The sequence below is a fragment of the Rattus rattus genome, chromosome 8 (assembly GCF_011064425.1).
Source record: "Rattus rattus isolate New Zealand chromosome 8, Rrattus_CSIRO_v1, whole genome shotgun sequence".
NCBI classification, from domain to species: domain Eukaryota; kingdom Metazoa; phylum Chordata; class Mammalia; order Rodentia; family Muridae; genus Rattus; species Rattus rattus.
Window position 1 is genome coordinate 71,895,565 of NC_046161.1, and position 24,558 is coordinate 71,920,122.

The 24,558-nt window shown below is 43.0% G+C and overlaps 1 protein-coding gene across 1 annotated transcript; it reads left to right on the forward strand.

The window, feature by feature from the left end:
- Positions 1-711: 711 nt before the first annotated feature.
- On the forward strand, positions 712-23,220 carry Klhl31 (kelch like family member 31). Its single transcript, XM_032910010.1, has 3 exons — positions 712-762; positions 13,164-14,368; positions 18,307-23,220. Exons 2-3 carry the CDS (start codon positions 13,197-13,199, stop codon positions 19,037-19,039), a joined length of 1,905 nt encoding a protein of 634 aa, XP_032765901.1. The 5' UTR covers positions 712-762; positions 13,164-13,196; the 3' UTR covers positions 19,040-23,220.
- The last annotated feature ends 1,338 nt before the right edge of the window (positions 23,221-24,558 follow it).

The window sequence follows — 24,558 nt, forward strand, 5'->3', positions numbered from 1 at the left end:
GTTGCCAAAGTAGGCATTTCCCAGCATGCTTCGGCGCAAATGTGTTTATCGCGGACCCTCCTGTGAATCAATGGCCGATGGAGGGTTGGTCACAAGCCTGGCTTTGTTAAACTATGAAATGTCAACTCCCTACCGAAGTGCAGCAGAATAGCTCCTGTCCCAGTAAACATGTCTCCTCCTCTACAGAACAGTCTATTTATAACCAGTCTCCTCACAGGACCTGAGGTGACGGCTATTTACCTTCCTAGAAACGAACTTTTGCGCACAACTCTCTTCTTACAATTCTTCTCAAGCCCCTGCTTCCATCAATTGCAACCGAATATCCATTTAGCTAATTTTTTTCCTCGCACCCATTGAGTCCTTGACTGAAAAACAAATGAACAAAACAACCTGGCCAGGTCAGGAAACCCAACCCCTCTCTACCAACCAGGGCACCGCCCTCTTCCCCAGCGTTGCCCTCAAGCTGAAGACCAAAGAGGGAGAGGAGGGCTCAGGCTGCTCCAGGCCAGCGCGCAGGCTCGGCCTGTTTGCTCCAGTGAGATGGCAAGGGGTGATTCTAAAAATTACTGCCACTAGGGTTTGTCAGGCGGCTGCTGGTGACTCCTCACTGGGTTTCCCTTCTCCCCGCCCTCCCTTTCTTTCCACAGATCACATCCCCAAAGGAGTCTGCTGTTAAACCTTCCCCATTACCAGCGGGCTCTCACTTCACACCAGGAAAGAGAAGCTGGGACCGCAACTACCAACTGCCGCCTGGATCCTAGGGTGTGTATGGCTGTGTGGGTGGGAGATAGTGGGGGTGTCTGAACGTTGGTGCCAGTCGAGCTATTGTCCTGCAGGGTATCTCCAGCTGGGTGCCACAGGTCATGTCCCTTGATCTGAAGTTGGGAGACAGAAAACTTTGTCCTGGAATTTGAGAAATGTTGTAACCAAGGAAACAGACACAGTAACTGATATGTATGAGTGATATGCTATAAAAGTAAAATTACATGAGCTTTGTAATGATCGTCTTAAATCTCTAAGTCATATATGTTTTTCTTCTACTATTTTATAGAGAAGAAGAAACAATGAAAATTCCTAGGGCTTGCTCGGGAGTTTAGAATTCCATCTCTAATTTCATTAGCAACCACTTAAACATGTGGTTTAGTCAACACAACAGGTTAGGAGAGACACAATTTGACCAGTTTTAGCTGAGTTAGTAATACCAAACTCAAATGAACTCTCTGACTCCCCAAAATATAACTTCTCCACAAAACTGAGCCCCCGCCCCCGCAAATACCCTACATTTGTCATTTGACAGAAAATAAATAGAGTTTTATTCTAAATGTGTACATATAGTTACCATGATCTATGTTTCACGTTTTTTTAAAAAAAAATCTTTTTGGTGTCAAAATGGCAGAGTGGATTCCCTGTTTCAACAGACTTAACTAAAAATGGGCAGCCCGGGCCGAGCCTGTTTCTATTCCGGGAGACAGAGCTGACGGGCCCAACAGATGACAGATGCAGCTCTTGGAATGCTACAGGGGCAGGGAGCAGGCACAGCTGATTCTCACCCTTAGCCAGAAGTCCTGTGGGATCCCGGTCCCGGCGCATGACAGCTACAGTGATGCTTCAGCACACGTGCATGCTCGGGGTGGTGGGCGGTAGGAAGAATGCTGTCACATGAGTGACCGCCATTCTGCAGGCTTTGACCAGAGATCAGGTTGAGAACAGGAATGATTTTATTATAAAGTCAATACTTTTACACAGACATGCCCGCTTCCAAGTGAGGGCACAGCGACGTTTCCATTTCGTGGCAATCTCAGCGCAGTGGTTCTAGACTTATTTTGGATTGTGGACTTTTTCAGGAACTTAAAAAAAAGAAAAAACAAACGAACAAAAAACTTAACTGAGCCACTTTATGATGAAGACACGTGGACTGTGGGCCTCAGAATAGCCCTCAGGGCTCACGGGCCATCCGGAGCCAAACTCAGAGTGGAATTGCCGGATAAAAATGCAGGGTGCCCTATTCAACTTGAACTTCCTCATAAACTACCAATACAAACCAGCTTTGGGGATAAGTAGTGTGTGTGTGTGTGTGTGTGTGTGTGTGTGTGTGTGTGTGTGTGTGTGTGTGTGTGTGTATGTGTGTATGCTCTGATTTATCTGAAATCCTAAGAATGCATCTTATATTTTGTTTGCTGAGTGATAACTCAGAACTAGTTGAGTATATCCAATGTAAAGAACCTCGTCTTCATCAGACTCATGTCTATCTGAGAAAGAGTTAATTCTGGGGAGTCAAACAGCTGTTTGAGAGGAAGTAGTTCCAGACCAGACCCCGGCACCTATGGCAGAAAATGCCAGTAAGGTTACAGAATTAATGGGAACATCGCTCCAACCTGACAAAACTAACACCCAGAACACTGCATTTCAGTCAAGCCTTGCACATGGTTAGAGAAGAACTGATACCAAAGTCCAGTTTCAGTTCTGTGATAAGCAAAGAAATTTAAGGCTTTAAGACTCAGTTTCCTCAGGCCATAGTTGGGGAATGATTATAAACTCAATTTCTAACTCCCTAACAAACATAAAAGACAAATCAAAGAAATGCCTCTTGAAACTCCGCTGGCCCTGATGGTGCGTCTTTAATCGCGGCACTCAGAGGACAGACAGCTGAATCTTTGTGATTTTTGAGGCCAACCTGACCTATCTCTAGAGGCCCTGTCTCAAAAAATATTTTTTTTCAACAAAGCCAAAATCTCTTTTTTTTTTAATCCTGTATCTTGAATGCAGAGAATCAGATTGTAGTTAATTTTGTATTTAGAGTTACGATGTCTGTAAATAAGTCGAACTGCAACTCTTATGTTAAATGTATGACCTTGACAATATTTAAGAAAAAAGTGATAATTTCATGTTCAATCTGATGCCTACAAAGAAGTACATAGTCACCTAATCAACAAATTAATTTCATAAAACCCTCCTCTCTCTGCACTTATATTTTTGACTAGCCCAACCTACTGGCGTTTTGTATCCTTACCACCTTTAACATGAAAAAGAAGCCCACAGAACTTATGTGTCCTCAATAACTTTACTTCTCACTCAAAAATACCTTGACAACTGGGGCTGGAAAGAACTTTCTCACAGTCTCCTTGTGTATAATTTGATTTTATAAGTCATGTGTCTTCCTCACTCTGCCTCAATTTTCTCACATTGGAAAAAGCCAGCTTTTCCTCTTCTGTGAGCTCTAACTGAACTTGGATTAAAGAGAAACAGAGACGGGGTGTTGTGTGGGTTTGAATTTTGTTCCAACACACATCACATATGAATTGTGTGATTATACAAAAAATTTTAACTCTCTGAATTTTGATTTTTCCATTTGTAAAATAAGCATAGTATAAGATTTTTACTTTAACATTTCTATATCATTTAAACTTTAAAAATAGAATTATATAAAGTAGATAACCAAGACTCTAACATAAAACAAGCCCTATGTGTTGTGTATATCCTAGGTCTATAAAACGATTTACAGAGAAATGGAGGTCTCTGTTTACATTTAGATACACACTTGGTGGTTTATATTTTGGAATTATTAATGTACTTAAATTTGGCAAGTACTAAAGATGATGGACAATGTGATTATTTGCATAAGCCTGCCTAGTTGCTAATCAGGTATAGAATATATTATGCCATCACCTCACTGTGGAAATTGCCTAGGAGACAAGAGTCGTGTAGGCAGAGAGGAAGGGCCTATGGAATGGTGTGGTACCCATTCTTATCATTCTCCCCAGTTCCAGGGAGAACACCTCTAGAGGGACAGGGCATGGAGGAAAGGAGACAGTGGTAGCATTGACAGTCAGTTATTAAATATTATTATATCTGGGTACCTTCCAAGGTAGGAGGTAGGGCTTCGGTGGGCTCCAGTAGGTCAAAGTCTCCTTTAACCCTTACACCCCATGCACGGTCTCCTCTTTAACTCACAAAGCAAAGGGCAGAGAAGGACTGGCCGTGCTCGTCTCACAAGCTCCAATGCTGTGGACGACCGGCTCTCTTCAGCATTTCCTACTATGGCAGGAACCCTGTGAAAGCTCATGTCATCAATAGTTCCAAGACCACTCTGAAAAGTTCTTCTTCCCTTTGAGCATGAAGGTAAGAACTCGTCAGAGCCACCGTGAGTGAGAAGAACAACTCAGCATGGGACTCAGGAAAGTGGGGAAGGAATCTTGAAGCCCCTCTCCCAGGTGGGAGTGCAGCGGAACTCACTCCTCGGTGCTCTGTGACCTGAGCAAAGCCTCCTGGGTAAACAGGAAACATGGTGATGACCAGGCCACCAAGTGCTAGCACACAAAGTGGCTGGCCACGAAGCATGAACTTAGCTTATGGGGGGAAAGCTATAAAGACCCGGTTAAAGCCTCTTCTAGTTTTCAGCTCATGCATAAGTTCAATAAAAAATTAATAGAATGCATTTGGGATTTATCCTGAAATAGAAAAGGAATATTCTAGATTATTGTAGGCAAATGAGTAAATTAAAATGAGGTAAGATATATTCATATATGTATATATCTGCATTGGCATGTCAGTAGAATTACTATACTAGTCTTTTTCAGGGAACCATATTGTTGAGAGCTCATGGGTGGATTGGTGTTTTTACCAAAATCTCAATGACTAATGACTCAAGAGCCAGATGCTAGGTGAAAGCCTGGTGCAATGCTGACCTTCCTCCTCAGCTGACATCCCAAAAGGAAAAAGAAGTTCTCCTTCTCCTTGTGGTCTCCAAAATCCCTCGACCTAAATGCCCTTCCCTTCTACTTCCTGTGTCTCTCTGTCCATCCTCCTGACTTCCTCTTAACTTCTACGTTCACTTCCTGTCTCCTTGTTCCCTGCTTCACCTATGGTTGACTTTATTTAAACCTGTTTACAAAAACAGAAAACTCTTGGATTAAAGGTGTATGCTAGCCCTGAACCACCTCACAATTAAAAACTGGGATTTTTTTAGTAAATAACACAATCTCATGGTTCACCATGTAATCAAATATCCTGCACCCATGCCTTTCCCCTGTCCTGTCTAGAAGACATCATCTACTAATAGGCATCTTGAACCTCCGGGCATTACAGTCTTTCTTCCCCATCTTCCATGATTTTCCCTGAGCCTGTGCAGGAGCCGTGCTGCAGATGTCTAGGTCAGGGCTGGGCACCCCATGCTCACTTATTCACTGCATTTTGATCAGTGTGGATCGCTATAAAAGTTTCCAGTCTTTGCAAAGAGAAGCTCCTTTCATGAATGGCGAGAATTATTCTTATTGGTGGGTATAAGGGTGGACATTTAGAAAATAGAAATACAATGGTATAGAAATTTGAGTGTAGTAACTTCTCCTCTTGTGTCTGACCTCTGAAGCCAAAGGTGGTTGGCGAGGTTCACAGCCAGGCATGAGTTCTCTCCAGTTGATTCAGCCTTGAATCCAATTATACGGCTGTTGCTTACTCTCGGGATACAAATGTCACTATTTCACCATCTGGGGTATCTTGCTTGTCCATTCACGTTGGTGGCTCATAGGCTTTATGACTGGGTAGGGAGGGCTACTGATTGCTTTTATAACTTGGTGTCCTTCTGATACAATGAGAGCCAGTCCTTGAGGGTAAGGCTTGCAGGTCAGTTCCAGCTCCAACCCTCCAAGTCCTATGTCTATGTTAAAGTACAGGTGTCCTCAAACATAGATCCTCACCTTCAAATCCGGGAAGACATCCAAGAGCGGCACTAGGCTTTATTACTGATTTTTTGGACTCTGCTAACCAACAACTCTTTATTAGATCATTGGGGAGAAGATTAACAACCCAAGTGATGTAGCTTCTTTAAATATGTATCTGTATAGAATTTTAGTTAAACAAAAAATAGTATGATTTCATATGTCTTTTCAAAACTTCTTAGTGCTATTCATTTCCCTCTTCTCCCTCTGTATTCTCCTCCTTCCCTACCCCTAGTCAAAGCCTCCCAACCATTTTTTCCCATTGCCCCTTCATAGTACCTGTTTCCCACCACTCCCCACTTGCCTTCCTGGTTTCTATGGTTACTACAGGTTACATATTCACCCGTATTCATTACATACCTTACCATATTCAATACATACATCTAAATCTCTGGGGCTTAAAATGAGAGAACATGCAAGTTCCTGAGTCTGCTTTATCTCACTCAGTATATCCTTTAGTTCCATTTAATTACAAATCTCATGACTTCATCTTCTTTACAGTTGAGTAGTAACCAGTTGTGAGCATGTATCACACTCTCATTACCCATCAACCAGCTGAAGGACAGTTGTGTTGTTTCTATTTCCTGGCTACTGTGAACAGACATCAATGAACACACTGAGAAAGTATCTTTGGGGTATGATATGGAGTCCTTTGAGCATAACAAGGAGTGGTATTTTAGTTACTTGTCTATTGCTCCGATAAAATACCACACCAAGGCAACTAATAAAAGTAACTCCGAGGGCTCATGGTCCAAAGGGTTGGAGTCCATGACCATCACGCTGAGGAGCATGGCGGCAGGCAGACAGGCAGGCAGAGCTGAGAGCTCACATGTAGGAACAACATCCATAAGGCAGAGGGAGAGAGGAAGAGAGAGTGGAGGAGAGGGAGAGAGGGAGGAAGGGAGGGAGGGAGGAAGGGAGAAAGAGAGAGAGATTGAAATCTTGAGGTTGTTTTAATTTGCATTTCCCTAATTGTTAAAAGTGATGAACACTTTCTGAGGTAACATTTTTACTTATTTTTTGAGATCCACAGCCCACTTTTAGTTGACCTTTGTTTTCTTCACTCTTTGTTTCTGAGTACACATATAAATAAATACATGCAAAGAATATATATAAAATGTGTGCATGATATTTATATACATTATTACATATATTCTTTGCTTCTGACTATATATCTTATATTACATATTTATATTTATTTTTAGTTTTATATTATATATAGATTTATATATGTATACATGAACTGGATATCAATCCTCTCTCAGATGCATAACAGGCAAAGATTCTCTCCCGTTCTGTGGGCTTCCTTTTTACTCAATTTTTTTCTTTTCTGTAGAAAATATTTTTCACTTTATGAAGTCCCACTTGTCAGCTGTTGGTCTTAATTCCTCTGCAAATAGAATCTAATTCAGAAGGTCCTTTCCTAGATATACATCTTGGAGGGCACTGCCTATGTTTCAGCATTTCATGTCCCACATTGAGGTCTTCGATTTGGAGCTAATTTTATGAAGGGAAATAGATACAGGTCTAATTTTGTTCTCCTGCCCATGGGCACCTTTCCCTTTGTTGAAAACATTTTCTTGTCTTCAGTGTAAGTTTTCAGCATTTTGTCAAATATCCAATGGCTGTAGTTCTGTGTATTCATGCATGGATGTTCTATTTTGTTCCACTGTTCTCATGTCTGTCTTTGTACCAGTACCATAGTGGGTCTTTTGCAATATCTCTGTAGTCCATCTTGAAATTTGGAATAGTAAGCGCTCTGAGGACTCTTCTTTTTGCTTAGATTTGTTTTGGCTATCTGGAGTCTTTTGTGATTCTGTATACCTTTTGGGAATTTTTTTAACTTCTAGGAAGAAATGAAGTAGGTATTCTGATTGAATCTGTAAACATTGCATTGAATCTGTAAACTGCTTTTGGTAGGGTGATCATTTCACAACAGTAATTCTACCAGGCCACGAACATAAGATGTCTTTTTATTTTCTAGTGTCTTTCTCAGTATTTCTTTAGAGATTTAAATTTTTTATGGTAGTGTTCTTTCACCTCCTTGGTTAGGTTTACATTATTTTATCTCTTTGAAGCTATAGTGAATGGGATTATGTCCATGCTCTCTCTCTCTCTCTCTCTCTCTCTCTCTCTCTCTCTCTCTCTCTCTCAGTATCTTGGCTTTGGTGTATAGAAAGGCTACATGGTCATGCCTATCATAGCAACGGCCCTGTTTTTCAGACCAGTCTTCTGCATTGGTTACTTTTCTCATTAATGAAGTCAGTACCTTACAGTTGAGAGTAATGGTCATGGCAGGGACGTACTGTGGCAGAAGCATAAGGAACTGGCCACACTGAGTCCAGGACTGGAGCGTGGGGTGTTACCATCCACAGGCAGGATAGGGCTGCTGACCAGCTAAACCTTTGTGTAAACACCTGATGTGTGTTTCACGGTGAGTCTAAACACCATCAAAAAGACAATCAAGATAAACATTGTATCTATCAGCAACCCTGTGAGGCAGGTATTATTTTCTTTTTTAATTATTTAATAATTTCATATAAATTATCTTGAACATGTACACCTGGCATTGCCCTCTCTTGTCCTCTCATTCCTGCTGAAACCCTTCTTGCCATGAAATTCCTCTGTTTCTGTCTCTATCTCTCCCTCATTCAACCCATCCATCCATCTATCCATCTATCCATCTATCCATCCATCCAACCATCCATCCATCCATCCATCCATCCATCCATCCATCCATCCATTCCATCCAGAGTCATTAATCAGGGTTGTTTGGATGAGAATGGGCAGGGAATTATGTACTGGAGCATAAGTAACTACCCAGTGGCTACATCTCTGAAAATGGTTTGTCCGCCCCCAGCACCATTAACTGCCAAGGCCCTCCTCCATCCATGATGGAATATTGACAGCCTCATTTTCTAGTCTTGTAAAAATACCCAGAGGTTCTGTAATTGGGTAATGACCAATTTATGTCCACATGTCTATTTAAGACATTCCTCCTCATCCTTTAGGCCATACTTTGTCTGTCTCCTCTTCTGCAGTGTCATCTGAACCTTGGAGGGGGTAATATAGATGTCACATATAGGACTGCACACTTAACAGTTCACCCAGTTCTCAGCACTCTGACCAACTAGGTTCTTTGCACTAACTGGTGCTCACTATACAATAAAGCTTCTCTGCCCAAGGCTGAAAGCGGCACTGGGTTATGGCTGCCTTTGAGCATAGATATTTAGAAGACAGTTTGACAGTGCATCCATTTACCCAAGCATCCATAGTAGATTCCTCCCTAAACCAATGACTTTCTTCATCATGGGTTTTTGACCAGGTTTCCTATCAGGTATGAATTCCCTCTGTGGAAGGAGACCTCAACTCCCTGCAGAAGGCGGTTGGTTACCCCCAGAGCCTCATGCCGCTACTGCACCACTGTGCACAATTAGCTTGCTAGCACAGTAAATCCCAGCATACGGGGTGAGAATGTCAATGACTTTTCTTCCCCTGGAGCCTGTTAATGCCTTCCAGCATTTTGAAAGCTAGGAGGAGACTTCTAGTTCAGCTTGGCTCCACCTTAATGTCTCAGTAGCCCCCCTGATAAGCAACTTATAAGGATATGTAGCAATCTAAGATCGAGAGTTTTAGATAAATAAGCCACGGCTCTAGAAATAGCATTAGCCAATTCTACTTCTCTTTATAGCCCCTTTTAACGTTTTGTTTTTAATTAGCTTACAAGGTAGTGAGTTTCCATATTACTTTTCCATAGTATCTACTAAGTTTTGATTAATTCTTCCCCTACCTTCTCTTTTCTGTCTCCCTCTTTTCACCCATGTTTACCCCTTTTAAATAAGCCACTTATTAGCATTGATTTTAACTATTCATTTTTACCTTTCCGATGCAGCTTCTCAGGTTTTTAGATTGCATTTATGACGTACAGCCCTATAGGATCATACTGCTCTAGACTAGTGGATCTCAACCTATGTGTCGAAACCCCTTTGGAGGTTGAACAACCCTTTCACAAGTGTCCCCTAAAACCACCAGAAAACACAGATATTTGTCATTTACAATTTGTTATAATTACAATTCATGACAATAGTAAAATTACAGTTATTGAGTACCAACAAAAATAATTTTATGGTTGGGGTTCTATAATTTAATGATTTACTCTAGCTAGCTCGTATAAAAGACACAAAATCCTGGTATTTTATTTATAAGCTGTAAGCCTAGATTGGGCAGCTTCTGAGCTATTCTAACTTGCATCCCAGCCATATGTCCCCTGTTACTTGCTGTTGGAGTCTCCCCCAAGCTGTCTTTTTACTCCATCAGCCTGTCCTCCAGAGACACTTCTCCTGGACACGTACTCATGGTCCATCTCCTCTCATGGTGGCCTCCTCCTCTCTCTATCTTCTTTCTCCTTCTTTCCCTGGTCTCCCCCTAAGACCTCTCACTGGATTCTCAAGTCCCGCCTTTCTCTCTGCCCTGCCCTATCACAGGCACTAGCCTTTTATTAACCAACTAGCTTTAAATTGGGAGCAAGGTTTACACAACAAAGGCTGGGGTGTGAGCATTCTCTCCTCTGGGGGCAACCAGCTCTTGGGGCTGCAGAATTTAGCATTTGTATACACAGCCCCAGACCAACCCCCAACAGGTGTCACCACAACGTGAGGTATTAGAGAGTCACAGCAGTAGGAAGGTTGACTGCTGCTCTTGCACACTTTGGCGTGCACGTAAATTTTCCACAGGCTTTATACATTCATGTTGTATATAACACTTCGCAGAAAATATGGAAACTAAGCTGGGGGGGGTGTGAACTGCTGGCTGTATGGTCAACTAGAATGTGATTCCTGGCAGCTCAAAAGAACAGCAAACAAACAAAACCACGCTGGGAGGTGGAGAGTAGAGACATAGCTTAATTGATTTGACTGCTTAGAAACCATAAAGCTCTGAGCTCGATTAGTACCACTTAAGACCAGACAAATGGCTGCACACCTGTAATTCCATCATTCAGGAGGTAGAGAGACCAGAGGATCACAAGTTCAAGATCACCCTCACCTATAAAGTCTAAGGTCAGCCTGAGATAAGAAACCCTGTCTCAAAAACCAACAAATGACAACCAAGAGCCAACTTAAAGAGGAAACCCTCCCACCCCCTGTTTTCTTTTTACGCCGTGACCACTTCCTTTGTGCTTTAGCTGTCTGCTGTGGCACTGACAGAATTATGAACTTAACTATTCCAAGTTTTCCTCTTTCTTTTGAGAAATCATACTAAAAAGAGTTTAAGAAAAACAGTCTAAGTTCTCCAGATGACTGTCATCTCCAGGGTTCTCGGGAGATTCCAGATCCCACTGGGTCTCTCCTTCCTGAATCTTTTGCAGAATCTCCCCTCATGGTTTAGTGAATGTGGTTCCCACAAACTCTGCTGTCCAGCTCTTCCAGTCAGAAGTAATTCCTGTTAGGATTGCAGCTGTCTTGTGCAGTACCAGCTACAGCCTGCTCTTTGGCTAAAAACCATCAAAACACTTCAGCTGCTGACTCCCTGCAAAAGCACCCTCCCCTTTGCTCCAGTGTCTGCAGTACCTTCTCCCACTGCTCCCACCCCTACTCTTACTTCTAGCTAACAGTTCTAATATTGTAAGCTAATTGGAAACTTACTAAGGAAAGGAACATGGCTCATGTAAAAATGACACCGAGACTAACAGGGTAGAAGAAAACATTTAAAACCATAAATTAGATATCCTTGATTCTAAAGTCCACCAGTCACATTTGCTCAGAATCTTCTGCTGAAATTTCCCCCAGAGCCTCAGCATATCAAAACGTTAAAAAACCTTCCGGAAGTCTCTCAGGATGCCCTGGCCCCCATCATGATGTAGAACTGAAGAATTATACAGGTCACCTCGGGGTGCTCTCTGAGACCCAGCTTCAACGCTATGGCCTGGGTCCTTTCTGGTTAGCAGGGCCTCTGTTTATCAGTTATTTGTGTTTTAAATATCACCTCTATACTACACGCCACTAAGAAAAAGGCATCTAATAATAGAGAAGCAAAATTGTCTTCGTTGGGGTTACTATAGTCACCTTAATTTTCCACTCCATCATCAAAGGAAGCGAGGGCAGAAACCTGGAGGCAGAATCTGATGCAGAGGCCATGGAGGAATGCTAATCATTGGCTTGCTCCTCATGGCTTGCTCAGACTAATTTCTTATAGAACCCAAGACCAGCAGCTGGGGTGGGGGGTTAGGGGAAACCCACAATGAGCTGGGCCCTCCTCCATCAATTTTAAGATTTAAGGTTGTCTCCAGCATGATCTTATGGAGGCATTTTCTCAATTGAGGTTCTCTTCTCTCTGAAGACTTTAGCCTGTGTAAAGTTGACATGAAACTAGTTAGCACAAGACTACTTAGCCATTTAGTCTAAAAGGAACACAGATTATTCTTCCAAGTTCAGGGTTTCTCTGAAAGCCTATTACGTGCACAAATAAAGCATTGGCTATCTGGGTTCTTCCAAGGACCCAGACTAGGCCTACATTTCTGCTATAAATGTAGCCTTTTCCTTTCAGTTGGCATTTGTCCCACCTTGTCTTGCGAGCACAACTTACACGTTCACTGTGCACCATCACTTCCAGAAAACTGCTATCCATTCATGCAGTAGTGGATGGATATCTTATAATCTCTTGATGAACAAAGTATTTTTAAATTTCCTTAAACAAACCCAACAAGGGGGCATTCAACGCATCAGGGCAATGCATTTTGGAAAGTAACTGCAAAAATCAACGAGAAAGGACATATGTTTATTAAGTATGAACGTGACTATGACGATTTGAGCAAAGTGAGAAAAAATGAGTGCCTCAAACAAGCAGATCCTCTGGTCTCCTGTTCCATGCTGCTGTCCTGCTATGTCCTACTAGACATGTGCAGGAATGAGTGCTATTTGGGCAGAGAGCGTAGGTCACAAAAATACAGATCCTTTCCATTAAATTCTCTGGCAAACCCTACATATTATGTAAGGGTCGCTAAATTCTAACTGCAGGTATAGCTTCAAATACTGTAGGTTCCACTGATGTTGCTAAAAGGGTCCTCTTTTCATAAAATTTTATAATTTTGCATGGATTCCTAAACTTTAATATTTTTTTAGAGGAAAACCTTTAAGGTAGTCAGAATTCACTTCTTGGTTAAGCCTTTCCACAGTGGAAGCAGAGAACTGCTCATTGCTGCTGGGACAGAATTGCTTGGCAATCCATCCTTTAAGAGATTTCGTCTGAAAATACACACCCCTCTAGAATCATATTAAATGTCTGAGTCTTGAAAGAGTGTCACTGAGATGTGCGTCTCACTTAATGTCTTTAAATATAGTTTGAGGATCAACGTGCTTTAGGCAATTACAAAACCATTCCTGTAAGAGTTTCTGGTATGATATTTCAAAGTCCAAAGCACAATTAAAATATATTCATATTCTTCTCCCTCAGTGAGCTGTGGGCTGTGACAGCGCAGTGGCTAACATGGCACCCAAAAAGAAGACTCTCAAGAAGAACAAACCCGAGATCAATGAAATGACCATCATCGTGGAAGACAGCCCCCTAAACAAGCTGAATGCTCTAAATGGGCTCTTGGGGGTAGAAAACAGCCTTAGCTGTGTTTCTTCCGAACTAACAGACACTTCTTATGGCCCCAACCTCCTGGAAGGTTTAAGTAAAATGCGTCAAGAGAGCTTTCTATGTGACTTGGTCATCGGTACCAAAACCAAGTCCTTTGATGTCCATAAGTCAGTGATGGCTTCCTGCAGTGAGTACTTCTATAATATCCTTAAAAACGATCCGTCGACGAAAAGGGTAGACCTCAATGATATCGCCCCTTTAGGCCTAGCCACTGTGATAGCATATGCGTACACGGGAAAGCTGACCCTTTCTTTATACACAATAGGAAGCATCATTTCTGCTGCTGTGTACCTCCAGATCCACACTCTTGTGAAGATGTGCAGTGATTTTCTGATCCGAGAGATCAGTGTTGAGAACTGCATGTATGTTGTTAACATGGCTGAAACATACGGCTTGAAAAACGCGAAAGCAACGGCCCAGAAATTTATCCGGGATAACTTCATTGAATTTGCCGACTCCGAACAATTTATGAAGCTGACGTTTGAACAGATTAATGAGCTTCTCATAGATGATGACTTGCAGTTGCCTTCTGAGCTGGTAGCATTCCAGATTGCAATGAAATGGATAGAATTCGACCAAAAGAGAGTGAAGCACGCTGCGGATCTTTTAAGCAATATTCGCTTTGGTACCATCTCTGCACAAGACCTGGTCAATTACGTTCAAACCGTACCGAGAATGATGCAAGACGCTGATTGTCATAAACTGCTTGTGGATGCTATGAACTACCACTTACTACCTTATCATCAGAACACGTTGCAATCTAGGCGGACAAGAATTAGAGGCGGCTGCCGGGTTCTGATCACTGTCGGGGGACGCCCTGGCCTGACTGAGAAGTCCCTTAGTAGAGACGTTTTATATAGAGACCCTGAAAATGGATGGAGCAAGCTTACAGAAATGCCCGCCAAGAGTTTCAATCAGTGTGTGGCTGTGATGGATGGATTCCTTTATGTAGCAGGTGGTGAGGACCAGAATGATGCGAGAAACCAAGCCAAGCATGCAGTCAGCAATTTCTGCAGGTACCCATTGCTTTGTTGGTAATGCCAATGAATCGAAATGTGGAGAAACTGCCTGGACCCAGAATTAATAATGCCTGTTATCTTAGTTCATTAGCCAAGTAGAGTAGTAGTAAGTAGATTAGTAGTAGTAGTAGTAGTAGTAGTAGTAGTAGTAGTAGAGTAGTAGTAGTGGAGTAGTAGCAGTAGCAGTAGTAGTAGTAGTAGAGCAGTAGAAGTAGAGTAGTAGAAGTAGAGTAGTAGAAGTAGAGTAGTAGTAGTAGTAGTAGTAGTAGTAGAGGAGTAGTAGAGGAGGAGTAGTAGTAGAGGAGTAGTAGTAGAGGAGGAGTAGAGGAGGAGTAGAGTAGTAGTAGAGTAGTAGTAGTAGTGCAGTAGCAGTAGCAGTAGTAGTAGAGTAGTAAAAGTAGAGTAGTAGAGTAGTAGTAGTAGTAGTAGTAGTAGAGGAGTAGTAGAGGAGGAGGAAGAGTAGAGGAGTAGTAGTAGAAGAGTAGTAGAGGAGGAGGAGTGGAGTAGTAGTAGTAGTAGTAGAGTAGTAGTAGAGTAATAGTAGAGTAGTAGTAGTAGTAGTAGTAGTAGTAGTAGTAGCAATACTTTAGACATTGTGCACATTTCATATAAAGTGCATCCAACACGTATGCACCCTAGATTTCTTTTTTCACTTTTCAATATTTTTCAGTGGGCATGCAAAGAGGTGAATTTGATTTGGCACATTTATACATACATGCCTTTACCCCTTATGCCTTATGCACACTGCTTGCCCATTCTCCTTCCCTGTTCTGCCTCTCTCTTATTGGTCCCTTTGTGGTTCCCTAGGGTCCTCCCTCTGTTTCTATATCACATGAATCTGTTACCACCCTGCCCTTAAAATCTTTCCTCCCTTAAATGGTTCCTTTCTTTCTCTCTCTCTCTCTCTCTCTCTCTCTCTCTCTCTCTCTCTCTCACACACACACACACACACACACACACACACACACACACACATGGGGGGAGATACATATAGAGAGAGACACAGAGAGATTTAAATTCTGCAATCCTGCATTTGAGAAAACTTGGGACTGTCATTTTAGATCTAACTTATACATTAACATAATGCTCTCCAGTTCTATCTATTTCTCCCAAAATGTCGTGCTTTCATTATTTAAATCTCTGAACATTTCTGTTGTGCGTTTCTCAGACATTCTATGTGCACATTTATCTGTTGCGCGTCTTGACTGATTCCAGTTTCTGGCTACTGTGAATGGTGCAGGAAGAAGCATAGGAGTGCTTGTCTCTCCAGTGTGCTGACTCGGAGTTCTCAGGGTTCACATCCTCTGGGTAGATGACAGTTCCACTTCGAGGAACCTCCATACTGATTTCAGTCACCGTTTATACTCTTACCAGCAGTGACTAAGGATCCCTCTTTTCCCACACCCTCACTAATCTTTTTGTCATTTGTTGTCCTAACAATATCCTTTCTGATTGAGGTAAAATGGAATCTCAAAGAAGTATTCATTTGTATTACCCCAATGGCTAAGAATATTGAACAAATCCCATATATTTATTGGCCACTAATGTTTTCTCTTTGAAAGTTGTCTTCTCAGTTCATTTGTTCACTTCTTGACTGGATTGGTTTTCGATTGAGTCCATGACATAGTCTAACTATTGACCCTTATTTGACACAGACACAGCAGAGATTTCCCCCATCTGCAATAGGGGATAGTGGGTAAAGTGCTTAGTACAGAAGCCTGATAACCCGAGGCTAGCTCCTCAGACACACAGAAAAAGCCAGACACAGAAGGGCGTGAGCCTGTGATTTCAGCGCACCCCTATAGCGGAGACAATGCCAGGAACAAAAGAGTTGCCAGGAGCTTGTGGGACAGTGAGACAGGCTCAGGCAGTAGAAAGAAGGGCACATTGTCTGTAGCAAGGACCAAGACCCAGTGTTATCTACCAAATACTTTACATGCACCATGACATGTGCAGGCCCACACTGTCACACAGAACATACACACTCTCACACAGCATATACACACTTACACACAACATATACACGCATGTCACACACACATATATTCACACAGATAGCAAAACATTAAAAAACAATAAAATATTCCAAATTGTCTTGAAGTTCCTCTATTGACAGCTGTGATACTCATAGCTGGTAAATTGAATACAATTATTAAAACAGGGCAGCTAATTAATTTTAAATATTTGAGGGTTGAGTCACATAGAAGATACCATTACTTAAACACATCTAAAAAGGGCAAAAACATACTACACTGTCCAAAAATGCATATCACCTTTGTCTTTGGTAAAAATAGTTAAACTTCCACGTCTGTGAAGTGGTCACGAAAGGTGCGAATGTCATGGCAAGGGTACGAAATGAAACATAACCAAGGACAAAAGTTTTAGGGTACTCTCTGTCTCCTGTGTGTTTACCCCCCACTCACCAAGACTCCGAACAAAGCATTGGAAAGATAGGTTAGAGGTTTACAACCCTCTGCTCTTGCGGAGGACCCAGGTTTAGTTCCCAGTGCCACTCACACCAGCCTGTAACTCCAGCCCGAGGCCATCAAGCATCCTCTTCTGACCTCTAAAGGCACCTGCACTCACAAGCACACACATTCACACGGACACACATGCTCACACATACTTAATACATATAATTCGATATTTATATGTGCATGTGATGTATCAATATAATTAATATATTTTGTATTATAGCATATGCTTCATATAATTTAACTTTCATATTATTTATAAATATATTCTTTTAAATAAAGAATCCAAGCAGTTGGTTTTTAGACTTTTTATTCCTTCTCGGTTCTGGGCCTTGAACCCAGTGCCTTGCCTATGTGAAGCAAGCACTCTACCTCCAAGCCGTAACTTCAGACCAGTACTCAGTTCTTTATTTTATTTTATTTTTTTTTTTGTTTGTTTTCTTTTTTCTCTTTTTCGGAGCTGGGGACCGAACCCAGGGCCTTGCGCTTGCTAGGCAAGCGCTCTACCACTGAGCTAAATCCCCAACCCCTCTTTATTTTTTTTTTAAAGACTTGCTTATTTATCAAGAGAGGTCAAGCCTAGGGGTTGGGGATTTGCTCAGTGGTAGAGCGCTTGCCTAGGGAAGCTTAAGGCCCTGGGTTCAATCCCCAGCTCAAAAAAAAAAAACCAAAAAAAAAAGAGAGGTCAAGCCTTTGTTGATGTTTTCACACATAATTCCACTGGTTTCTTTCTAACAGGTTCAGAGGGGTGGCTTAGCTTTCTACAGTGCAATGAATGGCCGAGACAGACATTGCCAGTGAGAACTTTTTAGGAGAAGAAACTAATCAGGCAACTCCCGTCCTAATTAAGCAGCAAGAAAGAGCTAGGGGTATTGGCGTCTGAAAAATGGGTAGAATTGCCTTTAATGTACCGTTCCCTCTTATGTCCAGTTTCTATCCTGTGGCCCATTAAATCCGGGGACGGGACGGGGTGAGGAAGAATTGTTACAGGAAAGAGATTTTGGTGGGATCCTTTCGTGGTTTGGTTTGGTTTGGTTTGGTTTGGTTTGCTTTTTTGGGGGTATGGCTAAAGGAAATATCTTCTGAATGGGGAGAGAAGGGAGTATCCTTTCTTTTCTTTCTTTCTTTCTCTTTTTAATTTTTCCTTTTATTAGATATTTTCTTTATTTACATTTCAAATGCTATCCCCTTTCCCAGTTTACCCTCCGGAACCCCCCTATCCCATCCTTCCATCCCCGTTTCTATGAGGATGCTCCCCCCCACCACCCCATCCATCCACTCAGCATTTTTTTTCTGAATGATCTGGGGAGGGGGAGACACTAGCTGTAGCCTGGTGGGGAAGTTAGAGGCGGAGCTGAACTGGGGCCCTTCCCTGCAGGGGGTGGGAACAAGGTCTGGATTCCCACTTCTGCCACTTGGGTCCCCCAGCTCCCGCAATCAAACTGTCCTCTCTCATCTCAGGTACGATCCCCGCTTCAACACGTGGATCCACCTGGGCAGCATGAACCAGAAGCGCACGCACTTCAGCCTGAGCGTGTTCAACGGGCTCCTGTACGCGGTGGGCGGCCGCAACGCCGAGGGCAGCCTGGCTTCGCTGGAGTGCTACGTGCCCTCCACCAACCAGTGGCAGCCCAAAGCTTCGCTCGAGGTGGCGCGGTGCTGCCACGCCAGCGCCGTGGCCGACGGCCGCGTGATCGTGACGGGCGGCTACATCGGCAGCGCGTACTCGCGCTCCGTGTGTGCCTACGACCCTGCGCTCGACGCGTGGCAGGAGCTGCCGGGGCTGAGCACGCCCCGAGGCTGGCACTGCTCGGTGGCGCTGGGCGACAGGGTGTACGTGATGGGGGGCAGCCAGCTGGGGCCGCGCGGGGAGCGTGTGGACGTGCTCACGGTGGAGAGCTTTAGTCCGGTAGCCCGCCAGTGGAGCTTCGTGGCGCCCCTGCCCGTGGGTGTGAGCACGGCGGGTGTCTCGGCGTTGCACGGGCGAGCCTACCTGGTGGGCGGCTGGAACGAGGGCGAGAAGAAGTACAAGAAATGCATCCAGTGCTTCAACCCGGAGCTCAACGAGTGGATGGAGGACGACGAGCTGCCCGAGGCCACCGTGGGCGTGTCCTGCTGCACGCTGGCCATGCCCAACAGCGTGTCCCGCGAGTCACGGGCCAGCTCGGTGTCCTCCGTGCCGGTCAGTATCTGAACGCATTGCTTCCCAATGTGGTCAAACTGTGAGTGGGCCACCAGGAAAATATACACCATTTACTACAGTGATGGTGGTTCAAATCGATCCAGAGGAGTGCCTGGACGGCTTTAAATTCTTAGTTTAGCACCATCTACCTCAGTCTTTCCTCCCCAATCTTCCACCAATAAAATAAAGGGCCATTAGTCAACGAAAGAAGCAATTTCACTCTGCAGCCACTGGGTGGCCAACGGAGTTTGTTACAGGCGCTCTTCCAAGGAGGCTCGCTTCCTAAATTCATAGCAGTCACACACGCGCTGAGATTTTCCCACGCTGTACTCGTGAAACTTACTTGACTATGTGATTTCCTATCCAAAGGAGTATTTTTCCTCTCTGATTCTTTGGGGGACGTTGAAAATACCCAGTTCACATTTCCAAATTAAAATAGTCCACATCCATAATAGCCTTAATTCTATATTTTAACATTAAAGTTTCTTTCCCCCTACTTGACTGGAAAGAATTTTTAAGAATATCTCATGACATAACCACAAAGCTTTATGGAAAGCAATACATTCTACCTGGGAAACGTCACGGTGACAGTTTGGGATTAATGGCGTGTACCCGCCCCCCTCGCCCCATCCTGTCCTTGAAGCTTCTGACATTTTCTATCATAAAATTCTACTCTCAGAAAAGAAACAGATTTCTGTCATTTGATTGATAGTGAAAATTTAAATCATTTGGCATTTTTCTTAGAAATATTTCCACTTTTGTCTCTTATCCTTACAGAGACTTTTTTTTCTTAGCACTGGATGGCAAACCTAAGCCCTGGAACGCACTAGTACTCTACCAGGGAGCTACATATCCAGCCCTCGTTTTATTTTAATTTTTGAGACAGGGTTTCACTGGATAGACCAGGCTAGCCTCAAACTCCCAGTGCCTCCCGAGTGTTGGGATTAAAAGGATGTGCCAGCACTCATAGCCCTCTTTTTTACTAGATTGCCCAGGTTGGCCTTGAATTTAAATTCCTCCTGCTTCAGCCTACCCAGTAGCTGGGATTACAGACATGTACCACCCGGTACAGCTTTATCCTACACAGATATAACCTCTGACATTAGCCCGAATAATCACCAAATAACATAAGTTGTTGAATATTATCAACGTCAGCTTAGCCTTTGGCTGGGAAGCCAATAGCAGTAATTTTACTGACCCCTCTTTTACACGGAGATGATGAAGGAAATATTTGGGGTTCTAGGACTTGTCAATCACCGGATGAATAGGTAGGTGGGTTCCTCACTGAGGAATGCTGACAGCTAACCTAAAAGAGTAAGCCAACAATAATGCTCTTTATGATTTACCTTTGTTAATACCACTTTCTCCAAATTGCTTTGTGAATTAAAGTGTATTTTTTTTTTTGAGACAGGTCTCACTATGTAGCTCTGGCTGGCCTAGAACTCATTGGTAGACCAAGCTGGCCTCAGACTCAGTGAGATCTGTCTGTCTGCCGCCTGAGTGCTGGAATTAAAGGCATATGCCACTACACCTAGCAAAGTGTATTTTCCTGTTATCATTTCCTTGAGTCATCTGCCAAGTTTGGAAGAAAGGGGAAGAATTGTAGTAAATGATGCATATTTTCCTTAATATATCAGTTTATTCTTCATGGCATATTTGTTCTGGGAAGGAAGTGCCTATCAGCGATGCCTTCTGTACAATTAGAGAATTTAGAGGGCTGGATAGGCATCTGGACCTCTATCTTGGTTGTCACCAACCCCAGCCTTCCATACTACATGTGTGTTGTAGTTGTAATGGTCATGTCTAAAACCCAGTCCCCTTGTCTGTGGGTTAACACATCTGTAGGGGCAGCTAGACCCAGGATGAAAATATCTGAAAAAAAATTGCATGTTCCAAACATGTACCAAATATTTCTCCCCCCGCCCAGCAATACAAGGCAACAGTTTGCATTGCATTATATTTGATATGACAATACCTTAAAATGATATAACTTAGAGAAGATGTGAGCAGGTTGCACGTAAATAGCTTATGCCATTTTGTAGATGGGACATGAGTGTCACAGGCACTGGTATCTAGCAAGGGATGGGGCATGTCCTAGTACTCGTCTCCCAAGGATACTGAGGGATAGCTACATTCTATTCCAACTGTGAAAAGGGGTTCCAATAAAACAGTTTTGAAATAACCTTCCTCATCACCCCTTACAAAAAAAGTTCTGTTTGGGGCATTCAGTGCTGGCACTCAGGAATAGACTGTAAACATGTAAATAAGGAAGACATCATTAGCACAGAAATACGGAGAGAAAGAGGCGGTTCACCAATCACAGGGAACATCTAAAGGTGCCTGCCTCTTTTACTCCATGATTGTGCAGGTTGGAAAACAAAACTCTGTGAGGAAATGTTTTCCGGAGCGAGTTAATCACTGGCCGAGCTCCTAAATTATCAGCGATGCAATGGTGTCGGTGAGATAAATTCCATTTTCAACGCATCGTTTGGCCACAACTTGCTGAGGGCAGCCACTGCATCTTCTCATGGCAGTATACACGCAGCTCTATGACAGAAAAGCCTACAGGACACTGGGAGAGAGAGAGAGAGAGAGAGAGAGAGAGAGAGAGAGAGAGAGAGAGAGAGAGAGAGAGAGGAGGTGCTGCATTGTGGGCTACAAATAAGTGAACGAACATGTAATTCACTTATGCGTGCCAATCACTGCTCCTCGAATAGAGAATGTAGGGGTGAAGAGAAAGACCTAGGGCTCTACATGAAATAAAAGCCAGCGCATTGTAACATCTTAGGATTATAAAACATGGGGAGGGAGACAGAAAATAGAGAGATCTCCTTTGGAGCCGGTAAGGTACCACACGGTAGCTTTCCAGAGATGAACCACAGGCCCCTTACAGCTAGGCAAATCGCAGTCACTTATTTTCTGTGTTGTTAATCCGAAGACTTGGAAAATAACACAGCCGGGCTTACCGAGTCCTGCATGCACTGAGGTTGATAGAGTATGGAACCTGAAAGTGATTATTTGAGTCCCAGAATAGCCTGCACTGCTGCTAGGGACACAAATACAAGGAGACTCAAAATGTTCTGTCACCTTCCAAGTCTTTAATCCATCTCCAGGTTGCTGCTCCCCGGAAGCATGCTTTCCAACTTTACATGGTTTTACTGTGGTTCATGCTTACCTATATTCAGTTACAGCCCCAAGTCAGGACCCAAACATGCACTTCTGTTTATTTTTCCTCACAGAAAATGACTTGTGTGTTTCTTTTTGTTGTTGTTGTTGTTGTTAATGCCTGAGTTCCATGATTAAATCCATGTACTAGCTCAGTTTATCAGAAAATACCATGTTACCCAGCAGCCAAAACAATAAAACCCAAGCTGCCTTTTGCTAAACGGGCCAGAAGGCCAATAAGAATGTGTCCAGGAAGCCAGACCTTAATAGAGTATGTCCATCTTCCCTGGGCTCCTGGGCCAACCTGAGATCTCCAACTGACGAGTTAATTTCAGTACACTGAGCGCATCTCATGTTCACTTCCTGTTGTAAGGATGGGTCAGAAATAGAAGGTCAGTGACTGGATGGTGGGGATATGAAGAAGTATTATAGTTGAGGTAATAAGGAAGTGGTCTCGAAAGGCTCTATGTTTTAAGACAGGGTAATAATGATAATATGTGTGTTTTACAACACGTATGTAAATAGAAGTTCTCTGGAAATGGGAGGTAGGCTCCCCACCCTCACTCCCATCATCCTGCCCAAGTGTGTTCAGAATTCAACTAAATTATTAAGTTAAATGGACAAAGTCAGTCCGTTGCATCTGTTTTCCTTAGTTACAACACACTCAACCTTCATAATTGCTGAGAGCCGGACCACTGCCCCAGCTCTGGCACAAGGCAGCAATAGAAGGAATTCTTTTCCTATCAATACAAATTATACCAAATATTCTCCATTCTAAATCACTAAAACTAAGGGATTAAAATAATAACAATTTACCCCATAATGTGCTGTTTAGCATTCCCTCAAAGGGAGTTTGACCTCAAATGCTTATCTTGGACACTCCTACAAAAATGTTTTTGTGATTGTTTATCCAGCAAGTTTTGGCAGTCTTGTTGGCTTAAAACATTCTGGTTTCCTATAAAGAACAACAAAGGAAAGTGTATGTAGTGTTATTTTGTAACCTCGCCACTGTTAATAAAGCTGCATACAGAAAGAGTTTAATCAATGCTCACATGCGGGCAGTTTTGAGTATTGTTTCTTTGGTGCTTGGAGTGTTTATGCTTTTCTTATTTAGTTGTTGTTACTATCATTGAAGCGTTGAAAATATTGCAACAGCTTTGAGACTAAAAAAAAAGAAAGAGGTATAAAACAGCACGAGTGGCTAAAATGTCTGAAATCAACTGTTCCTAGTCAGTCCTGATACCTACAAGTTAAATTGCGTGTCAAGTCTCATCCCATGTCTACCCGAGAACCTCCAGGACAAAAGACCAAATCCACTATTGTCCAATCAAACCAAGCTGTATTTCGGGGTGCGCCTGGAACTGGCCAGCTGACTGGTGCTAAGACAGAATTGGAGAGAGCAGGCCCTGCCAGCCTCTCGAGGTTCTCTTTCTAGGAGACATAGGTGTTCCCAGGGGTGAGGAAGTTGGCTGTTATGCATTGTTAGAAAGATACAATGAACAAGGAGGAACAAGGGTAGGGATATACACCGTGTGAATGGGATCTCGAGTTTAGGTTGATAAACATGGTTGGCAGTTTGCATCAGATCTAAGAAACAAGAACTATTCTTAACTACAAATAGAAACCTTAACTCGCAAGGACATAACACAGGACAAGTGGGAGCTTATTTTGAAACCTTAACGTGCACGGGACAATTAGGAATTTATTCTTAACTGTCTTAACTGCAAACAGAACCTTAACCTATAAGGTATAATTGTTCCTGCTTTGGTCTCCCTGAACGGAGACCGTTTCACACAGACTCACCTTCTTTGGCAGTGAAGTAAATATACAGGAGACAGACCCTTGTTATTCTGCAGAAACCTCCCGCTAACCCTGCTTTTCCATCCCAGCTTTCCAAATGAGCCAGCGGCAGGTAACCAACATAACAGACTGAGCCTTGCTCTAGTCAAGCACTTCAGTTATACTCTTGAAGTCAGCTTAGTCCTATCTAGTGCGTACTGAATGGAAACACTGTAGTCTTAAGGCTCTCTGGGCCCTGTAGCCACATGAGACTACCTGCAATGCAAACAAAAGCCAGCTGGTGCCAAAGCCCCAGGTCTGAGCATAGGAGCCAGAGGCCCTAACTCTCTGAACTGGCTTTGAACCCCACGTAATCCCAACTTTCTCTTCCGGTCTCTACTCTGTCCAATTCACACACGGGTCTATCTTCACAGTTGAAGGCAGGTGTGAAATCACTTAGCAATGTTAATCCCATCCAGGCTACATAGGGATGTCTGAAATGAGTAACTATTTGGCTCTGATGTTTTGGTCCAAGCTTGGTGGAAAGCGTTGGAAAGTACTTAGACTTTCCCCTCACTGAAGTGGTA